We start from the raw sequence: 17821 nt of genomic DNA on the forward strand, positions 1-17821 counted from the left end.
TCGTTCGCAGTTCGCACAAGATAGCTTCCAATTTTCGAAAGCGAGAAATAATACATTAGCCGTGCACTAATTATGTGCACTAGGTAGGAAGCACCCGGCCGGACCTCGTCTCCGGCGATGTTTTTGTACTCTTGCTAAAACCTTTTTTAACTGGTGGACGCATACTGTCGGAATTTATTGACAATACCAGTCGAGATCGCGCTGATCGCGATCTACTAAATTCAGCATCATATCCTTTCTCGCTTACTCACCTACATAAGAAGAGTGTTTCCCTAATATTCAAAGATTAGGGAAACACTCTTCTTATGTAAGCGAGTAACGAGATGCCTATACATATGCCCCGCCCTCGGTATGAATACGCGAGACGCGCAAGACTAGCAAGACGCGTAAGACGTCCAATACTCGCAAGACGTGCAATACTCGCAAGACTCGCAAGACGTCCAATACTCGCAAGACGTGCAATACTCGCAAGACGTACAATACTCGCAAGACTCGCAAGACGTGCAATACTCGCAAGACGCGCAAGACTCGCAAGACGCGCAAGACTCGCAAGACGCGCAATACTTAAGAACAAATACTAAGTACGAAAGTCTCTTTGAAATATCTGTTCCAAACATCTGTTCTAGTAAATACGCTTCACCTCTAATAACCTCCAAATAAAAAGCAAATCGTATGTCGACGCGGCGAGACACGAGACGCACGATACTTCTGCTCCGGGCGAACCGCTTTCATTTGGACGCTGACTTTTGCACAGGGGGGTATAACTCCGACACTTTTTTGGTTTTTTGATGACGTCAGTTCCAGACTATCCAATGAAAAGCCGTCCTGGTTTGATCTCTCACTCTCTCCCGTGTAACAGAGAGAGAGAGGCTACGCTCCATTTCCCCCGGAAACAATGTGACCAATGTGACGCCATTATTGCGTCATGGTTGCGTCCTTCTGACAGATCGTGACAGATTCAGATTGTTTGCGTGAGTGGTTTATTTATGTTGTTTGCTTTCGTGAATTCATGAGTTGTTGTTGTGTGAAAATGTCTAAAATTATGAAGCTGTGTTGTGTGTACAGACAGACAGACCACTCGTCATAAATACCCAAAATACGGAAGTTACAAAAGAAACAAAAATGCCAAATGGATCCCTTCGAAGATGCGCACTGCTGACTTTAAATCTACCCAGCATTGGTAGTTATGCAGATTTAAGACAGTATCGAACCCGTTATGACGAAAATACAGGTGTGAATATCCCTTTGTTTGTCTTCAGTGTTCCATGTAATGTGTAACTTAATTTCACCTAAGAATTGAATTTACTTTTAGACCCCGTCCGCGTTCCACCAGGACGGTGTGATGTCATAAAAGACCATAATTACTTGCAATATGATATGTTTAGTTCAGGAACTTTGGTTAACCCGATAAATATGTTTATTTCAGAGCTTGATAACATCTTACCGGGTACCAGCGGTGTGTTCCTTCTGCCAAAAAGATCATGGAATATTACAAAGGTAAATCTGTTCTATGTTACTTGTTATCCAATATGCAGATCTTTTCTTCCTTTCCTCTTACCACTAAGATCATTTTGTTTTCAGAAATCAGTGTTCCTGTTCCTGTGGGACCCAGCGGCAGTAATTCAGCCGTTCCACGGAAACGCAATGCTCCTCTGCGTAAGAATATTTATAGTTTTTTGTACACATTTAAGATGTGTTTTGTGCTCATGAATTCTGTAAGCATATTATTTTTTGAATAACTTCATGACTAAATCCTCAAATTGAAATATTTAATAATTTAAAACAATATTAGCGACTCGAATGAATATTTAAATCAGAAAAAGATTTAGTCGCAGACTTGGTACAAATTTAAGATGTGTTTTGTGCTCATGTTTTCTGTATTCATATTATTTTTTGAATAACTTCATGACTAAATCCTCAAATTGAAATATTTAATAATTTAAAACAATATTAGCGACTCAAATGAATATTTAAACCAGAAAAAGCTTCAGTCGCAGACTTCGTAATCATTTAAAATGTGTTTTGTGCTTATAAATTTATTTGTTTCTTTCTGTTATCTTACTGAAATAAAATAAAAAATACTTTACAACATGTAACAAAGTTTTTCATTTTTCTTACAAAGCGCCGTCCTGAGAAAATGTGCCGTAAGGAAAGATACCTTATAGCTCATTTTCGCAGGACCGCACTTTGTGAGTTAGAGCCTTGTCGTCCTGAGAGAATCTGTTAACATTTCTAAAATTTATTTTTAAAATAATATTTTAGGCTGATGAATAGCACAATATTGTCTTCCCTGGGTGCCTACCTAGGTAAGATCATATTGTCTATGGCCGCGCTTTTTTTTTTTTGTTTCCTCTACTTTGCTGAGTGGTTTGTTTATGCCTCAATTCTGGATGTGACGTCATCGTGGACAAAATTTCTCCCCACTAAAGGCCGAAGTTATCAATCTAGTGATTGGTTTATTTATGCTTTTGCATCATGGTCGTCGTGGAGCATGCTTCACAGCTAAGCCTTAAAACTATATTCGCCGATAGATTATCCTGTAATTTACAATAAAGCCGGCCACAGATTTGGGTAAGTTTCATCGTTTCGAGAAAATTGTCAGTTATTTTTCCGCGTAACCTAAAACAAAACCACGTGGTGGTTAGAGGTCGAAGCTTTCGGAGAGCTTATTGCTCGACCTAATAATTATGGTTTAAAATAATTATGCATTATAATTCAAAGGAATAATCTATTTGAAAGATTCCATATTTTAGTGAAAATTCAAAATTTTGTCGTGATTACAAATTTATTCGATGTTATGAAATTGGTATGTACGGCTTCCCTCATTGCTGTACTTTCTAAAATGTGGGGATATATATACCTATTAAATAATAATTTAATTTGTTTCAGATTTGATATAATTCGGAAACTAGGCCAAGGAACATATGGAAAAGTACAACTAGGTATAAACAAGAAAACCAGTCAGGAAGTTGCCATAAAAACTATAAAAAAATGCAAAATAGAAACGGAAGCCGATCTGGTGAGAATCCGGCGGGAGGTGCAAATAATGTCTTCCGTACGCCACCCTAACATTGTGCACATCTATGAAGGTATTACAATTTCTGTTAACTTATTTCATATCAGGTTGTATTCTCCTGCTGTGCCATATAGTGATTACTTGTTTTAATTTCTGAAAATCGAGAAGATTGTATGTAGAAAACTTTTATGAATATGGTACTGGTTAATACAGTAATCTCTTCAGTTGAATTTAATGAAAATGCTTTTGTACAACATCCAAATAATGATGATTTTTTTCTTTCAGTATTTGAAAATAGTGAAAAAATGATTTTGGTTATGGAATATTGCGCTGGAGGGGAATTATATGATTATCTCAGCCAGCAAAAAGTCTTACAAGAGGACGAAGCCAGAAGGTAAATTGCTCTAAAATTTTCCATTTCATTTATTTTTAATGCTGGTTTATTATATTTTAAATGTTAATTATTTTATTCCAGATTATTTCGACAAATAGCCACGGCGTGTTACTATTGCCACAAACATAAAATTTGTCATCGAGATCTTAAATTGGAAAATGTTTTATTGGATGAGCACGGGAATGCAAAGGTAATATAATTTATTTTGTTGGATATTACAGAGCTTATTTTGTTTTCTCTTCTCCCGCCGTGCCATATAGTGATTACTTGTTTTAATTTCTGAAAATCAACAAGATTATGTGTAGAAAACTTTTATGAATATGGTACGCGGTAATACAGATATCTCTTCAGTTTAAGTAAATGGAATATTAATTAGATAATAAGGAATCTATTTGTGCTGTGGATTACATAGAACCAATGTTTCAGATTGCAGATTTCGGTTTGTCCAATGTTTTTGAAGAGAGAAGGCTCTTGTCAACATTCTGTGGATCCCCCCTGTACGCCTCTCCCGAGATAGTGAAGGGCACCCCCTACATTGGCCCCGAAGTGGACTGCTGGTCTCTGGGAGTATTGCTCTACACTTTAGTATACGGAGCCATGCCTTTCGATGGCTCCAATTTTAAGCGCCTAGTAAAACAGATTAGCACTGGAGACTATTTTGAACCAAAAAATCCATCATGTGAGTAATGAATAATTATTATTCTAAGATTATTGAGATTTTGAAGAGGATATTGAATTTATTTGACTTGTAATGCACATAACTAACTAGTATTTATCTTTCAGCCGCATCACCACTCATCAGAGACATGTTAACTGTAGATCCAATCCAAAGAGCTGATATAGTGCATATCTGCGATCATCCGTAAGTGTATTTAAATATTTGTTACAATGACTTACTCTTGTCGATTTAAAACTCTACTCATGGATGCATTCTATTCTAGTTGGGTGAACAAGGGCTCCGATGTATCTTGCCTGGAGCTGGCGGAGGCTCTGGCCAATGAAACCCCGGTGCGCCTGGACCTGCTTCTGTCCCTGGCCCCCCCACCACAGCACGGCAGCGACAAGTTGGTTGTCACAGATGAGGTTAGTTCAGTCCACTACTATATGATATTAAACCATTCCATGGCGCAGCAACACTTCTCTAAACGAGTGCATTATTTCAGGCCACCAGTACAGGAGCAGAAGGCTCACCTGGACATTCCATGTCTATGACCAATGTAGATAACTCTGCGGAAAGAAGAATATTAGAAATGGTGGCGGAAGGCGGAACAGACGCCATCAAACCCTCACCAACGCGCACAATCGTTGGAGTGGAACAACCCAAGAGGAAACTGGAAACCACCGTATCTATGGATAATGCCGCAGGACTTAGGAAGAAGGAACGCTTTATCAGGTAATTTAAATACTAATATTATAATCAGTATTAATGTTCATACTCTTGTGCAATGAAATGATTACTTGTTTTAATTTCTGAAAAATCTAAGAGAGATTTCACGTAGAAAAATTATTATGAAAATTGCACGCATCATTGACATTTTAAAAAGTTGACCTGTAAATTATATATTATTTACGTGTCCGCTTTTCAATACAGATCAAGCAGCCAAATTAATCAAACTCCATCACAAAATGAAGAATCTCCCGTGTCGCCGACGAAAGAGAACAATGCTCAACCGACAGAGATACAGAGAGATGTATCAATGAGCAATGAGAACAAATCGGAAGTAAGTGCTTTGAGCCAAGTACCCAAAGCGGTGTCTTCCAGCAAAGAAAGGGTGGAGGAAGCCAGCGTTCCTGCAATTAAAGAGACCGAAGTTCCTCTCCCCCCTGTTAGCCCCCCGACTGCAGTGGATGAGCCACCTAGTGAATTACCCCCTCCACCACCACAGAATAAAACTCCCGTAAGTTTATTCAGCCAAATAATTCATGAGTTACGTCGGCTATTTTGAAATTCATTTAAAGTATTGTTTTTGCTGTACATAATATCATATTTGTGAATCTGGTTTGCCATCACAAAATGTTTTCATTGAATGCCATCATCACATTTTTCATCTTGGTTTTTTTTAAGCTTCATTTGATCACCCTCATTCACTTCATCTGTCTGTTTTTAACTAATTGTTATGCAGGTGAATGCAAAGAAGGATATCAAAACCAATCCAAAAGTCGGAGATTCAGTACTCAAAGAGAGAAATTGTATCACAAAGCCCTCCATTCCGAGTAAAAAGAAATTTGTTATAACTTCAAAGACTGATGAGAAAAAGGGTTTTAAACCGAAGGTAACCTAGGTTGATTTTCACATCTTCAAAACCTTTCTCTATCGCAACCAAATTAATGTAGAAATTTAATATAGATGGTACTACATTTTCACTGTGACTTAATCACAAATTTTAATAATACGTAATATATTATTGTCATGCCCTATGTAAAGTTCTCTGTTTGCAAATTTTTACATCTACAGTTGTCATGTAAAAAATATGTGTCTAATATATTCAAATGTCATTATTTCATTATTTATGGTGTTTAAAAAATATTTACTTTGTATTGTATATTTAAAAATTTGCGGAAATAGATTTCTTCACATTATGGCAAATTGACATAATTTTTAACTGATAAATTAACTATTTTAATTTAGTCTAAAAATAACCAGAGAGTTGCATGGCATTGAATATAATTTTAACAAAGGCTACATTATTTACAGTTTTTCTATTTTCAATATACATTACACCATCAATATTTTAATGTTAAATATTCAAATTGTAAATTAATATTCACTCTGTTTGTAGGAGAAATCCCCTCCGAGGAAATCAATAGATAGAGAAGCTGCGCCAATCAAAAAGGCCGCAATGGAGGAGGAAACCTTGAAGAGTGAAGTAACAGTAGAGATTAAGCCGGCTCAACCAACCGAGAGGCGGAAATCCAGAATCTTGGATGCTGCAGAGAAACTCAATAACCTCACCATACAACCAGCTCAGGCCTCTCCTCCACCCGTCTCCAACCTCAGTCCTCCTTTGCCTAAACCCAAGAAGGTCCTCATCCCAGGTAACAATTACCTCATTTCAATATAATATATGTTTGACGTGTTTGAATCATTACATCATACTCTCTAACTCTGCTTCCACTGATCCTAGGTGTGAGTGTTGGAAGTTTCAAGGAACAGTTTGAAAGGCGGGCTTCTTTAACATCTGGAAGTGCTCCCACGGTTGGTGATTTATTAAAGAAAGCTCCAAATAAAACCGTTCAAGGTAGACTGCTTTTTTAATCATTCATATTCATACTAAAACTATCACCAAATGCAATGTGGGAAAGAATGAGTGTTTGCTAATGTTTTCCTTTTGTTGCAGCAAATGCAGTGGGACAGCCTGTGGTTAAAACTTTACCTGTTAGAAAGGTGAATAGCGTAGATTCTGAACACCCTGTTATAAACAACAAGGAATCTACGAACATAAAACTTCAAAGTATTGGAGTTGAGCCTTCTCCTCCGGCAAAGGTAAGTTTAATAGAGAAAAAGTACAGCCCCTCGGATAATGACTCCCGCTGCTGTGCGTGAACAAACGTGTACAAACTCTGTTGATGATTTCTCCCCTTTTCAGCCCGTAGTAGATCTTCTTTCAAATAGAAGGAAACGTAAGTATGCATAGTGATGAGTCACAAGGACTTGTCACACCTTTCAATTGAATTTATTATCTAAAGCAGTCTGATGAAAGTTTATTGATGTAAGTATCGCATAGAAAGACTAACCAGAACATTAAAAATTAGATCTAATGGAATACTGCATAATAGTCTACTACTAATAGTCTACCCTACTGTCTGGAGCCAATGAGAATATGGCATCCCTGATTGGGGTATGTTGTAATGCTGAAGGTAGTGGGGAGGGGAAGAGTATGGTTAAGTAGCAACTGGCTGTTCAGATCTGGTTACTAAACATGACTGAAGCCATTTCAAGCAACGTTTCGGTCTTACACCAGGGTGACACTGCGAGTATCATCCACTCTGGAACGTGCCAATAAATTATGAAATAACACAAATTCATCAAATAAAAATTTACTTGGGTATGCCGGGATTTGAACCCGCGATCTTCGGATTGAGGTGATTTTTCACGAAAATGGTGCTACATAAATTAGCCAAATATTATTATTATTAGTCGAAAGCCTTTCTCAATGGAGACATGAGCAAAATGAAAATGCATGGCGAGCCATTTTCTCCTTTGTGACTTTCTGTAGTTACCTTAACCAGTATGAAGGTACCGGGAACTTTATCCTTTTCAGGAAATAAGTCGCATCTCAACTAATAATAGTGGGGTTAAATTTCTAAAATCTACATGTAGGCATTGTAAAGATGTTAGCAGTTACTTAGTTATGGTTCTGATAACTAGACACATTAACCAGCACAAATTAAAATTTACAGTTTGGGCATGCTCTGGTTTAGTTAGCTTACATCAGTGATGTACAACCAGTGGCCAGTTGGCCTTTTCTTGCTGCCCACTTGGCTAAATAAAATCAACGACATTGAGTTATTGGTTTGACCTCGGTGTCTAAGAAAATTTTGTTTATGCTGCTTTTTCTGCGCGCCTTGTGTTCTATTTTTTATTTTTATTAGTTTGGTTTTATAAGGATACATGACCAAATGTTGTTTCGGATAAATCAGAAGTGAGTTTTGATATTTCTTGTTTGATTGCCTTCTTTTGGATTTCTGGGTTCTATGATGAAAATATTTATAAATCAAAGGAGCATTGTAGCAAACTTAACCTGTCTTCAATATTTAAGAAAGGGTATCATGACAAACTTAGGACGGGTTGTTTCGGAGAATTTGAACAATTCATCAAATTTCAACGTTGATTTTCCTCGTTCCTCGAAAGATTTTTTCAAGTTCTGTTTTTATTTCAGTTTTGTCAAGCAAATAGCCTATAATAATGTAATAACAGAACTTGAATATGACTTTCACAGAACCCGAAAATGAACGTTGAAGTTTGATGAATTGTTCAAATTTTCCGAAACAACCCGTCCTTAACCTGTCTTCAATATTTAAGAAAGGGTATCATGACAAACTTAACCTGTCTTCAATATTTAAGAAAGGGTATCGTGACAAACTTAACCTGTCTTCAATATTTAAGAAAGGGTATCGTGACAAACTTAACCTGTCTTCAATATTTAAGAAAGGGTATCGTGACAAACTTAACCTGTCTTCAATATTTAAGAAAGGGTATCATGACAAACTTAACCTGTCATCAATATTTAAGAAAGGGTATTGTGACAAACTTAACCTGTCTTCAATATTTAAGAAAGGGTATCGTGACAAACTTAACCTGTCTTCAATATTTAAGAAAGGGCATCTTGACAAACTTAACCTGTCTTCAATATTTAAGAAAAGGTATAGTGACAAACTTAACCTGCCTTTAATATTTTGATTATGCTGCCCAAAATTACAAGCATTTTTAAACATGATCTATAAATTTTCAGTTTATTAAAAATCGACTGCAATTTTTACTCAATTTTTACCCCGGAGATGAAAAATTTTTCATCTGTGGCGCTTTTGTGTGCAGTCTATACTTGCTATTTTAATTGGTTACCATTAAGTCATTCAGAATTGAAACATTGCTTGAAATGGCTTTATCCATGTTTGGTGAGCAGATATGAGTAGACAGGTACTCCCACCTTCCTCTTCCCCTCCCCGCAACTTTCAGCCTTACAACATACCCTAATTGGGGATGCCATAGTCTCACTGGCTCCAGACGGTTGGGAGCAGTTGTGACTCTTGTGTGGTATTAATTTATAAATAAAATTCAAAAAGATTACATGACCAAATTTTATTTGAAAACCCTGATCTAAAGATTTAGCAAGTTATTAAGAAATGTAATATTTTATGTTGGTACATTTGTACGGGTATTCATATAATAACATAATTTTAAAACTACACCAACTGCGAAGTTAACCATGTCAAGCTGTAGGTGTCCTGTTCCCTGTGGCACGTGAATATAACATTGATCGTATGGCCCTCTCGTTAAAAAGGTTATGCATCACCGGTTTACATCTTCAAATTAGCGGCAATGCACCTATAAAAGCTTTCCATTATGATATTAATTATTGAAAGAATATAATAAATAAGATTCAATGAATATGATACAGAGAGAGACGGATATTAAAATTTTAGGTTTCGACCAAGACTCCAACTCGGGCTCTCTCCTCTATACGATGTGAATGCATCCAGATAGATGAGACGTCCTGATTTTAGGTTTCGACCAAGACTCCAACTCGGGCTCTCTCCTCTATACGATGTGAATGCATCCAGATAGATGAGACGTCCTGATTTTAGGTTTCGACCAAGACTCCAACTCGGGCTCTCTCCTCTATACGGTGTGAATGCATCCAGATAGATGAGACGTCCTGATTTTAGGTTTCGACCAAGACTCCAACTCAGGCTCTCTCCTCTATACGGTGTGAATGCATCCAGATGAAGAGATGTCCAAATTTTGAGTGGGTTTAGCCCTACTTTATGCTCTTGAGATTAGATGGAATCCACAAGATATTATCATTTAATGTTGGTCTACTTTTGCCTAACATTTTAGATGGTGGACGTAACCAATTGTAGACAACGAAAAGAAGTCTCGTCTACAGGGCTCCTAAAAGAAAAGATAAAATCTGATTATTGTCCAAATCCAATCCCTGAATTAATACGTACAAATAAGAGCTCTTTATGTATACGTACAAATAAGAGGTCATATGATATTGAATTTGTATTTTTAATTTTAGGAAAAGGTTCCGCTGCCGCCTGTGGAGCCTAGAATGTTCCCACTTCCTGATATGGCTAGCAAAATCACCAAGCCATTACACAAGAGTGAATCCCTGAAGGAACCATCCACCCGGAAGGACACACTGCACAACAGTCTGTCTCTGGAAGACGCCAGGAGGTAGTATTGGCCACTATGCATGATTCATTAACTTATAATCATTCTTGTTATTAATTATTGACATTTGTGTGTTGATCTCTCTGATTGCAGGAGCCTCCAACAATCAATGGCCTTGTTAAGCGAAGCTAGAAATGACTACCACACGTCCAGGAGTGTGGAAGATAATTCTACAGGTGAAAATGAAAGGCAAAAACAGTTGAAGGTTGCGAGGGAAATAATATCTAATGCGATAGGAGAGGATAATGGGAAGAAGGTTCACCGCATATGCATGGGTGTGTAACTTTAGTTTCTACATAAAGAACGTCAGAATAATATTAACCCGTTCCTTGAGTTCATTCACTGAGTAATTAACCATACCATAATTACTACAATTTTATGACAACTGTTCCTAATAATATTTCCTATTTTGACTACAGTTTCCTTATAGGCGTACTTTTATACCCGGTGAGCCTCGCAACCTTTCACTTTGGTATCCAACATTTATTACCTACTAGCTTGTCTAAATGACTGTATTATTACCTACTAGCTTGTCTAAATGACTGTATTATTGTATGAAGTAGTACATAGTAGCTTGTCTAATATTGATGTATGACGTAGTAGTTTGTCTAATCAAGTATCAGCAGCTCTTTCAAAGGCGGAGGACTTATCTAATCTGGTATTGTAGGTGGGAAGCCGCCCATAGCGTACGGAGCCGGAGGGCGCAGTGCCTCGGGTTCCCTGAGCCTGGGGGGACGCACCTCCCCGCCCCCGAGCCCCCCGCGCACCTTCCGCACCGAGGTGCAGCACCGTGTGGATGATGTTAGGAACAAGTTCCTGCCCACCTCCAGGTAAGTCTTCTGTTCTTCTGCACCAACCTTCTCCTTGCAACCGACCACTGCTCATTTGTTATCGATGTTTTACATTTGCTGCCCATTACTTTAACTTTGTTACAATTCTAACAATATTCTTGTGAACTTTATTTTCAAATTTTAACTTTCAATCACATTCTCTTGCATAATTTTATTTCAATAATAATGACTCTCAGGGAAAAAATCAAAATCATTTGGATGCTGTAAAAACTAATAAGTTAATATTTGAGTTCATTAGATAATTAATAATGCATACATGCAGTTTGCTTAGTTTATTATGTACTAAAATATGTATATGTTTTTTAAATAGCAGTTAAAATAACTAATATGTATGCGAATGATTGAAAAATAATAATCCGTTCTATGACATGTTATTTCAGAGGGGGCTCTGTGGAAAGGATAATTCCAATTTCATTTGTGAGTGATGCTCCTAAACCACAAAACACTCACACGCAATTACCATACCAAAGAAACAAAACAATGCCATATAGGTAAAAACCAAGAGTTTTATTTCAAATTTCAACTACATACAACGTGTTTTATATTTTGTTGTGATTTCTGGTATAAGTTATCCAAACCTGCCTCAAACAAATAAATTATTGGCCTTAATACTTTTCTGCAGCCCAATGTAACAAAGATCTGTCAATTATTTTTTAAGCATTGTCTGGTTATTTTACCCACTCATTCAACATCATAATATATTAAACACTTGACTTTTACACTTTAAAAACCTTTATTAAAATGTAATGTTCAATAATCTGGTGTTTCTTTTATGTAGGTTAAGTTCGATCCCGCGAGGAAATGTCCAAGCTGAGGTTGAGAAGGTGTCCCAGCCGCCCACCCCATCCACCTCCCAGCATGCAGCGGAACCCATCAAGAAGAGCCCCCGGGAGTTCATCATCCCCATCGCTGTGGAAGGGGTGGGCTACGTCACCCCCCGCCAGGGCAGTCTCGAACCTTCTGAAAACAAAACTCCAACCAAGATGCCATCCTCCAATATCAGTTTCTCGTCTCGTTTCCCTAAAGCCAGAAGATTGAGGTATGCACACTGAACCTTGAAACAACAACGTTCTATCTGACACATTAATGAGACAGCAATATTGGGCTCTAGAAAGTACCACTTTAGAGTTCAATGTCACATAACATTGCCCAGTCAGATAGAAACTTGTTGTTCCAAATTCTAAAAATCTACATATAACTTGGCTAATTTCTTTATCATTTTTATTACTTAAAACTTTTATTTGAAACCTCGTCCCATTTGACGTAAATCATAAATCGACTTTTAACACCATTAGAATTTTTGGATATTTGAATGGTTTTCATTAACCACCGATCCTTGGACCGTTTGTGTTCTATCAAATTTTGTCCAGCCATCAAGCTATAATTGTGTTTGACAGCTGATTTGATTAAGCACTGAAACGGATTGAGAATCGACTGTAGGGGACTGTTCAAATAAAAATCAAAATGGCGCTCACTGTCAATTTGTGACACTGTTAAATAGAATGTGAATTCAAATAGCTGGACCTAAAACGAGACAAAAAATTATAAATGTAACGTGGCATGAGCAAATTTTTAAAAACATTTCCTAATTTTTATAAAAACACATTTTGATTGTTTTCTATTGTAAAAATAATATATTTTTATTTACAGCTCCCTCGTTAGTGGCGGAGAATCTGAAGATGATGAAGACTTACACATGCATCGACTGAGGTAAAATATATTTTACTTTGTACAATTCTATTAGTAAGAAAGCAAACTGTGAAGTAATTAATCTTTTCTGCTTATTGTTGTTTTCAGGAGCTCTAGGCGCGTTAGAGCTGATGCAGAAAAGGATTCTATAAGTTCGGGAGAAGAAGATGACGACGAAGGATTTGAACTTCTCACTGCGGAAAATTTATTCTCCACTCTTCTTGACAGAGTGAGTTGTCATTTCAATATGGGTTCTATTTCATAGAGTTTGTAGGCGGAAGATACTTGTAGTACTGTATCAAAATGTAACTATCGAATCATTTTCAAAAAGGGGTAACGGTTTACATTGAGTGAATGATATTACTCATAATTTCGATTGGTCTTTTGGTTGTGTACCATCCTACTAGACGTCTGTAGATCTGATATGTAGTGCCTGGCATCAAGCGATTCTGCCAGTAGTAAAGTGGCTGTTGGCTGTTGCCATTTAAATATTCCCAATAGTTGAACTCCTCTAGCCTAGCATTGGGATTCCCTAATATTTTGTTAGTGTTCACATCAACGTCGGGGTTATTTCCAACGGATGTATTCAATAGTTGACTATCACCAGCGATATCGGCGCTGGTATTTTCTCTGCGTCAATTCCCAATATCATTAGATATAGATCATCCTGTGGGTAGGATACTCAATTAGCAATTTAATTCTACACCTAAGTAAAATTCAGAAGCAAGAGTTATTCACAAAATAATATTTTTATGGAGAACTCGAACATATTTTGTTGCTTGTGTTTTCCTCACAACAATTCTACAATTTGCACGCTATTTATACATTTTTTCACACGCAGTTATGAGTTTGTGCCAGAAATTGATTATTTATTTGTCAACTTTCTGAAGTCCATGGCGTTGCCCGAGATTTATGCAGAGTTTTTAGAAATCTCATGTAGACAATGACCTTTCTCTTGCTTTGAAGGCCAAGCGTGCAAAATTTCATCAAACGCCCCCTGTTTGCCACAGACACTCCTTTATATAAATAGATAATTTGTTTTCTGCAGTTAACCTTATCCATGCGGCCGTTGCATATTATGTAAGCGATTTTCCCCGAACGTATATGCGATCCATGAAGTTTTAGTAATTAGAATGTGCTGCATAATGAGATGGATTGCTTTGAAAAGGCCAGCATAGTGAAGGTTTAATCAGTTAATGATGAATTATTTATTTAAAACAGTTGATAATGATTAGTTAAATAATGAACTTTTTCCAGGTTCGTAGCTTGACAAATAGGCTTAACGGCGAGGAAGGAACAGGATTCCCTCAGCATCACCAGGCCCTGTTTAGTAACCTCCATTCGCCTTTCTTCAACAGGTATGTGAATTTAAATGTTTTCTCCTGGTCCATTGTGAGTTGTGATGTTTGCATGATTCTAAATTGCTTGGTAACGATCCACCTAACATAATATATTACATTTCAATGGGGCTGTTTGATTTTATAATATTATAATAATGGTGGATGTGTTGTCTTTAATGTACCTGTATAATTTCTCATTATGATTTGTTTTGCAAAATTCAGTAACAAGATATTCAATGATTTCATTAAAATGAAAGATAACAATTTAAGGAGAAATATTATAAGCTTCATGTCCATTATGTTACTGTTCTTCATATAAATTTAATTAAGAACAATGATAGCAATAATAATATGCTGCCATTGTGAAACTAAAACAATCAATCATAATTTTTAACAATAATGTTGCTGTTTATTGGATACAGTGAAACCTCTATCGTTTTTGAAGGGATCTTGAAAAACAATGAATGCGGGAATGCAATGGATTCGAGAAATGGATAAAAAAATGCTACATATATGCTTAAACGTTTACTATTAAAAAAAAAACTATACTTATTTCACATATAACTGAATGTGTTCATTAAAAAATATTTTATATTCGAAATATGTGAAGGGTAGTTATTAATTTGTATAGTTTATCTGAAATTTCAAATATGTACTATACTTAGTTTGTAACTTTATTGCTGTACATATATTGAAGGGTGCGCATTTTTGTCACCGGACGGTTCATTTTTGGAACCCTCTTTGAGTAAAAATATTGCATGCTCGCACTACCGCTGTGTTCGAATGTTTGACGACAACTAGACTAATGCCGCAGGCAGAAGCGACTAAATCGTTCTCTTTCGAATGTTCCGCTCATTATTAACGGTACCGTTAATCAAAACCAAGCATTTAGCTATGATATTAAAAGATATATTCATATTTTAAAAACGATTGATCGAGTAAAATATGTACAAAAAACTGCGTGCTTTAAACGATGCACAGAGGAACGATCGATGCAATCTATTTTTATATGTTTTGTATGATGTAAATTCGGGACTGGAAGAAATAAATGATAAATTCGGGAAAATGATCATTCGAGAATCAATCGATCGAGATTTCACTGTATTTGATGTTTTTATTTTATTTTTTAATTCTTATTAATGTATAATATTTATATGGTTTGTCTGACTAATAACTTAATTCTCCTTTTAACAGCCCGCATTTGCCAAGAAAACATAAGAAGCATAGTACAATGTAAGTATATTATACGTTCACCTATTGGTTATTGAGTATTGTGTAGATATTCTGATAAAATGCTAAATTATGGGGCTAGTAAAGGTAAAGGGAAGCAAAGGCTGTTTGGCAGTTGTTGACGAGATGGTGTAATTGTGTTTTCAGTCGTGAAGGACCATCTTGGCGCCGCAGCACTTCTCGCGATTTCGCATCCGACTTTGATTCCATGTTCCCGAGCCACACGACTTTCCCCCGGGGTATGTTATTCTCCTTGTTTTCATTATTACGCATTTTTATTTCACTTAATATTGTTGTTTGAGTCTGCACGTTAGTCGAATAATGTCTCAGTGCCGCCAGAAAATATACACAAATTTCTGGTTTAACGTAATACGCTTCTCTTGGGAAATTTTCTTTTTGGATTTTGTTGAGTCATAGCTGCTTTTTCCCATCTAATGCATATCGATATGAAATAATTAAGTTTTACGCTAGTGAAACCTTGACCTCTGGTAACTGTTACGGTTATAAGTAAATAAACATACATCTCTGGAATACTTTTTAAAGTGAATAACTTTCTTCCACTTGTTTATCCACTTGAGCGATTTTTGGCATATTATGGCAAGTTTGCAAAAAAGTTTTGAGCGATCATTTGTCATAGTGTGCCAAAAATATGAGATAAACAGCGAAATCTAGGTGGATTCATTGGCTTTAAATCGCAGTAAACAGTTCATATGTTTCCATATTAATATTTTGAGGAATGATATTAATTAAATAATATGGTAAATGTATGTATATGTACAATATGAATACATAAAATCAATCACTCATATGATTATAAAGGTTTTAATTTTAAAAAAATACCTTTAAAATTGAATTCCACAGTGAATAAATGAACTGTTTCAAAATTATAAATACATCTCTGGATTGAATGTGTACCATAAATGATGCATTTGTAGGAAGCAAGTAGAGGGTAGAGGTTTCACTGTGTTATTGATCAATCGAGCGAATGTTACAAACGACAGCGAGCAGTCTCTCTTTTAACAAGTAATACTTACCTAGTGAACCTAGATATTTGTAATTGAGTGCCTATTTAAATGTTATGTTTGTCTTGTAGTTCTAATGAAATATTTTGTGTGTAATATTTTTCAATAGATTAATTTGTTTTCCAACTTTGCGCAACATAAACTTTATTATAATATGCCGACTGCTAGAGATGCTATTTACTTGTATTCATTCTTACTAGAAAGCCATTAGATTCATATTCATAGAGTTAACATCCTTCTTTAGTAATGTACATTTAGTGTACCAGTGCCAGTAACAGTGGACATATTTCAATGAAGGAATTCTGCATTTACATTCTAATATCTTTTTGCAACCATTCATTTGCCTCCATACCGACAGTTCTTGTAATATTATTGTTTTTAGCGTAATTCAATTTTTGTTTTTCGTCTTTATGAATCAAATGCCCAACGTTATTATTTATGTTTTCTCTGGCATTTTGAAGAATTCTAATTGAATCATTTGTTTTCTTACATCAAACACAATAAGAAGTCCGTTTCGTGTTAATCATAATATACCCACTTAAATATAAATAATAATCTATTTTCATTTCAGAATAATAGAAATCCAAAAGTGAATAGCATAATTCAACATAAAACAAAAACTATTTGAAGTGACTATAATTTGTTTGCGTTGCGTAAGAATGAGAATGGCGGACAGATGTGTGTGTGCGAGTGTGTGCTAACCATAATGATAGTTGTAAATAATAGTTGGATAGTGTTTTGTTTTGTGTTGAACTGTTGTCTGAGAGACGTGGCTGGTGATGAGGCCACACTCACACACGAGGCACACGTGGCTGGATAATAACTATGTGTTGTGTCATGATTGTGGTTGCAGTTGGGTTTCGCGATATTCCGCATGCACCGAACGCTCCACCGAACGGCGGCGGCCCGACTAACCTCACCTCCCAGTCCAATGCCACAAAACAATAGGTACTTGTATTTACATTCTCTTTTCTCTTCTACGTTTCATCTGCAATCAATCAATCAATCAATGGTGCTTTATGCTTTACCAGGATATTTCAAGGAATGGGATTTCTCTTTTCCCCCCCGGGTTTCACTTCTTTTGGTTATTCTTCATTTGTTTTTATTTAAGTAGTTCTCTGAAACTGAAGTAGTGATTACACTGGCTCGCCTATCATGAACATGTACTACTTTGTCATTACACAATACATTTTTGCATCGTTAATAAATCATATTATTCATTGTGTAACAAAAGCTGCCCTGTGAATGTTCCTAATATGTAATTACTGAATGCTGTTTTCATTTTTAATTAACCGGCTTGCTTTTGAGTTTTTTCTTCTTTAAACAGTTTTATATTTCATGAAGTATTTGTCTTTGATGTTTAATAAATAACCTATTTCAA

General features: G+C 36.2%; 1 protein-coding gene and 1 long non-coding RNA gene across 11 annotated transcripts in view; both read left to right on the top strand.

Annotated features, from left to right (window-relative positions):
* Window positions 1-17821, top strand: part of Nuak (Nuak family kinase 1) — a 79739-nt gene that overhangs the window by 53151 nt on the left and 8767 nt on the right. For 2 of the 10 annotated variants that reach the window (XM_089632475.1, XM_089632465.1), the window contains exons 3-25: window positions 2890-3089; window positions 3302-3410; window positions 3492-3600; window positions 3837-4089; window positions 4194-4272; window positions 4352-4493; window positions 4574-4803; window positions 5002-5308; window positions 5534-5683; window positions 6191-6446; window positions 6536-6649; window positions 6749-6894; window positions 10154-10311; window positions 10402-10583; window positions 10976-11138; window positions 11540-11650; window positions 11938-12198; window positions 12810-12869; window positions 12957-13077; window positions 14106-14206; window positions 15383-15421; window positions 15566-15657; window positions 17294-17388. In XM_089632475.1, the coding sequence (XP_089488601.1) occupies window positions 2890-3089; window positions 3302-3410; window positions 3492-3600; window positions 3837-4089; window positions 4194-4272; window positions 4352-4493; window positions 4574-4803; window positions 5002-5308; window positions 5534-5683; window positions 6191-6446; window positions 6536-6649; window positions 6749-6894; window positions 10154-10311; window positions 10402-10583; window positions 10976-11138; window positions 11540-11650; window positions 11938-12198; window positions 12810-12869; window positions 12957-13077; window positions 14106-14206; window positions 15383-15421; window positions 15566-15657; window positions 17294-17388 (3478 nt within the window). Of the gene's footprint in view, window positions 1-2444; window positions 2572-2889; window positions 3090-3301; window positions 3411-3491; window positions 3601-3836; window positions 4090-4193; window positions 4273-4351; window positions 4494-4573; window positions 4804-5001; window positions 5309-5533; window positions 5684-6190; window positions 6447-6535; window positions 6650-6748; window positions 6895-10153; window positions 10312-10401; window positions 10584-10975; window positions 11139-11539; window positions 11651-11937; window positions 12199-12809; window positions 12870-12956; window positions 13078-14105; window positions 14207-15382; window positions 15422-15565; window positions 15658-17293; window positions 17389-17821 lie in introns of those variants that run through there. The other 8 variants (XM_089632455.1, XM_089632404.1, XM_089632421.1 and 5 more) reach the window with 8 other exon arrangements.
* Window positions 752-2339, top strand: LOC149426640 (uncharacterized). Its single transcript, XR_016302877.1, has 3 exons — window positions 752-1231; window positions 1427-1497; window positions 1582-2339. It is a non-coding gene; the product is annotated as an uncharacterized LOC149426640 (long non-coding RNA).

This window comes from Hesperophylax consimilis, chromosome 1, assembly GCF_061612785.1.
Source record: "Hesperophylax consimilis isolate HC1 chromosome 1, BYU_Hcon_1.0, whole genome shotgun sequence".
Lineage (NCBI taxonomy): Eukaryota > Metazoa > Arthropoda > Insecta > Trichoptera > Limnephilidae > Hesperophylax > Hesperophylax consimilis.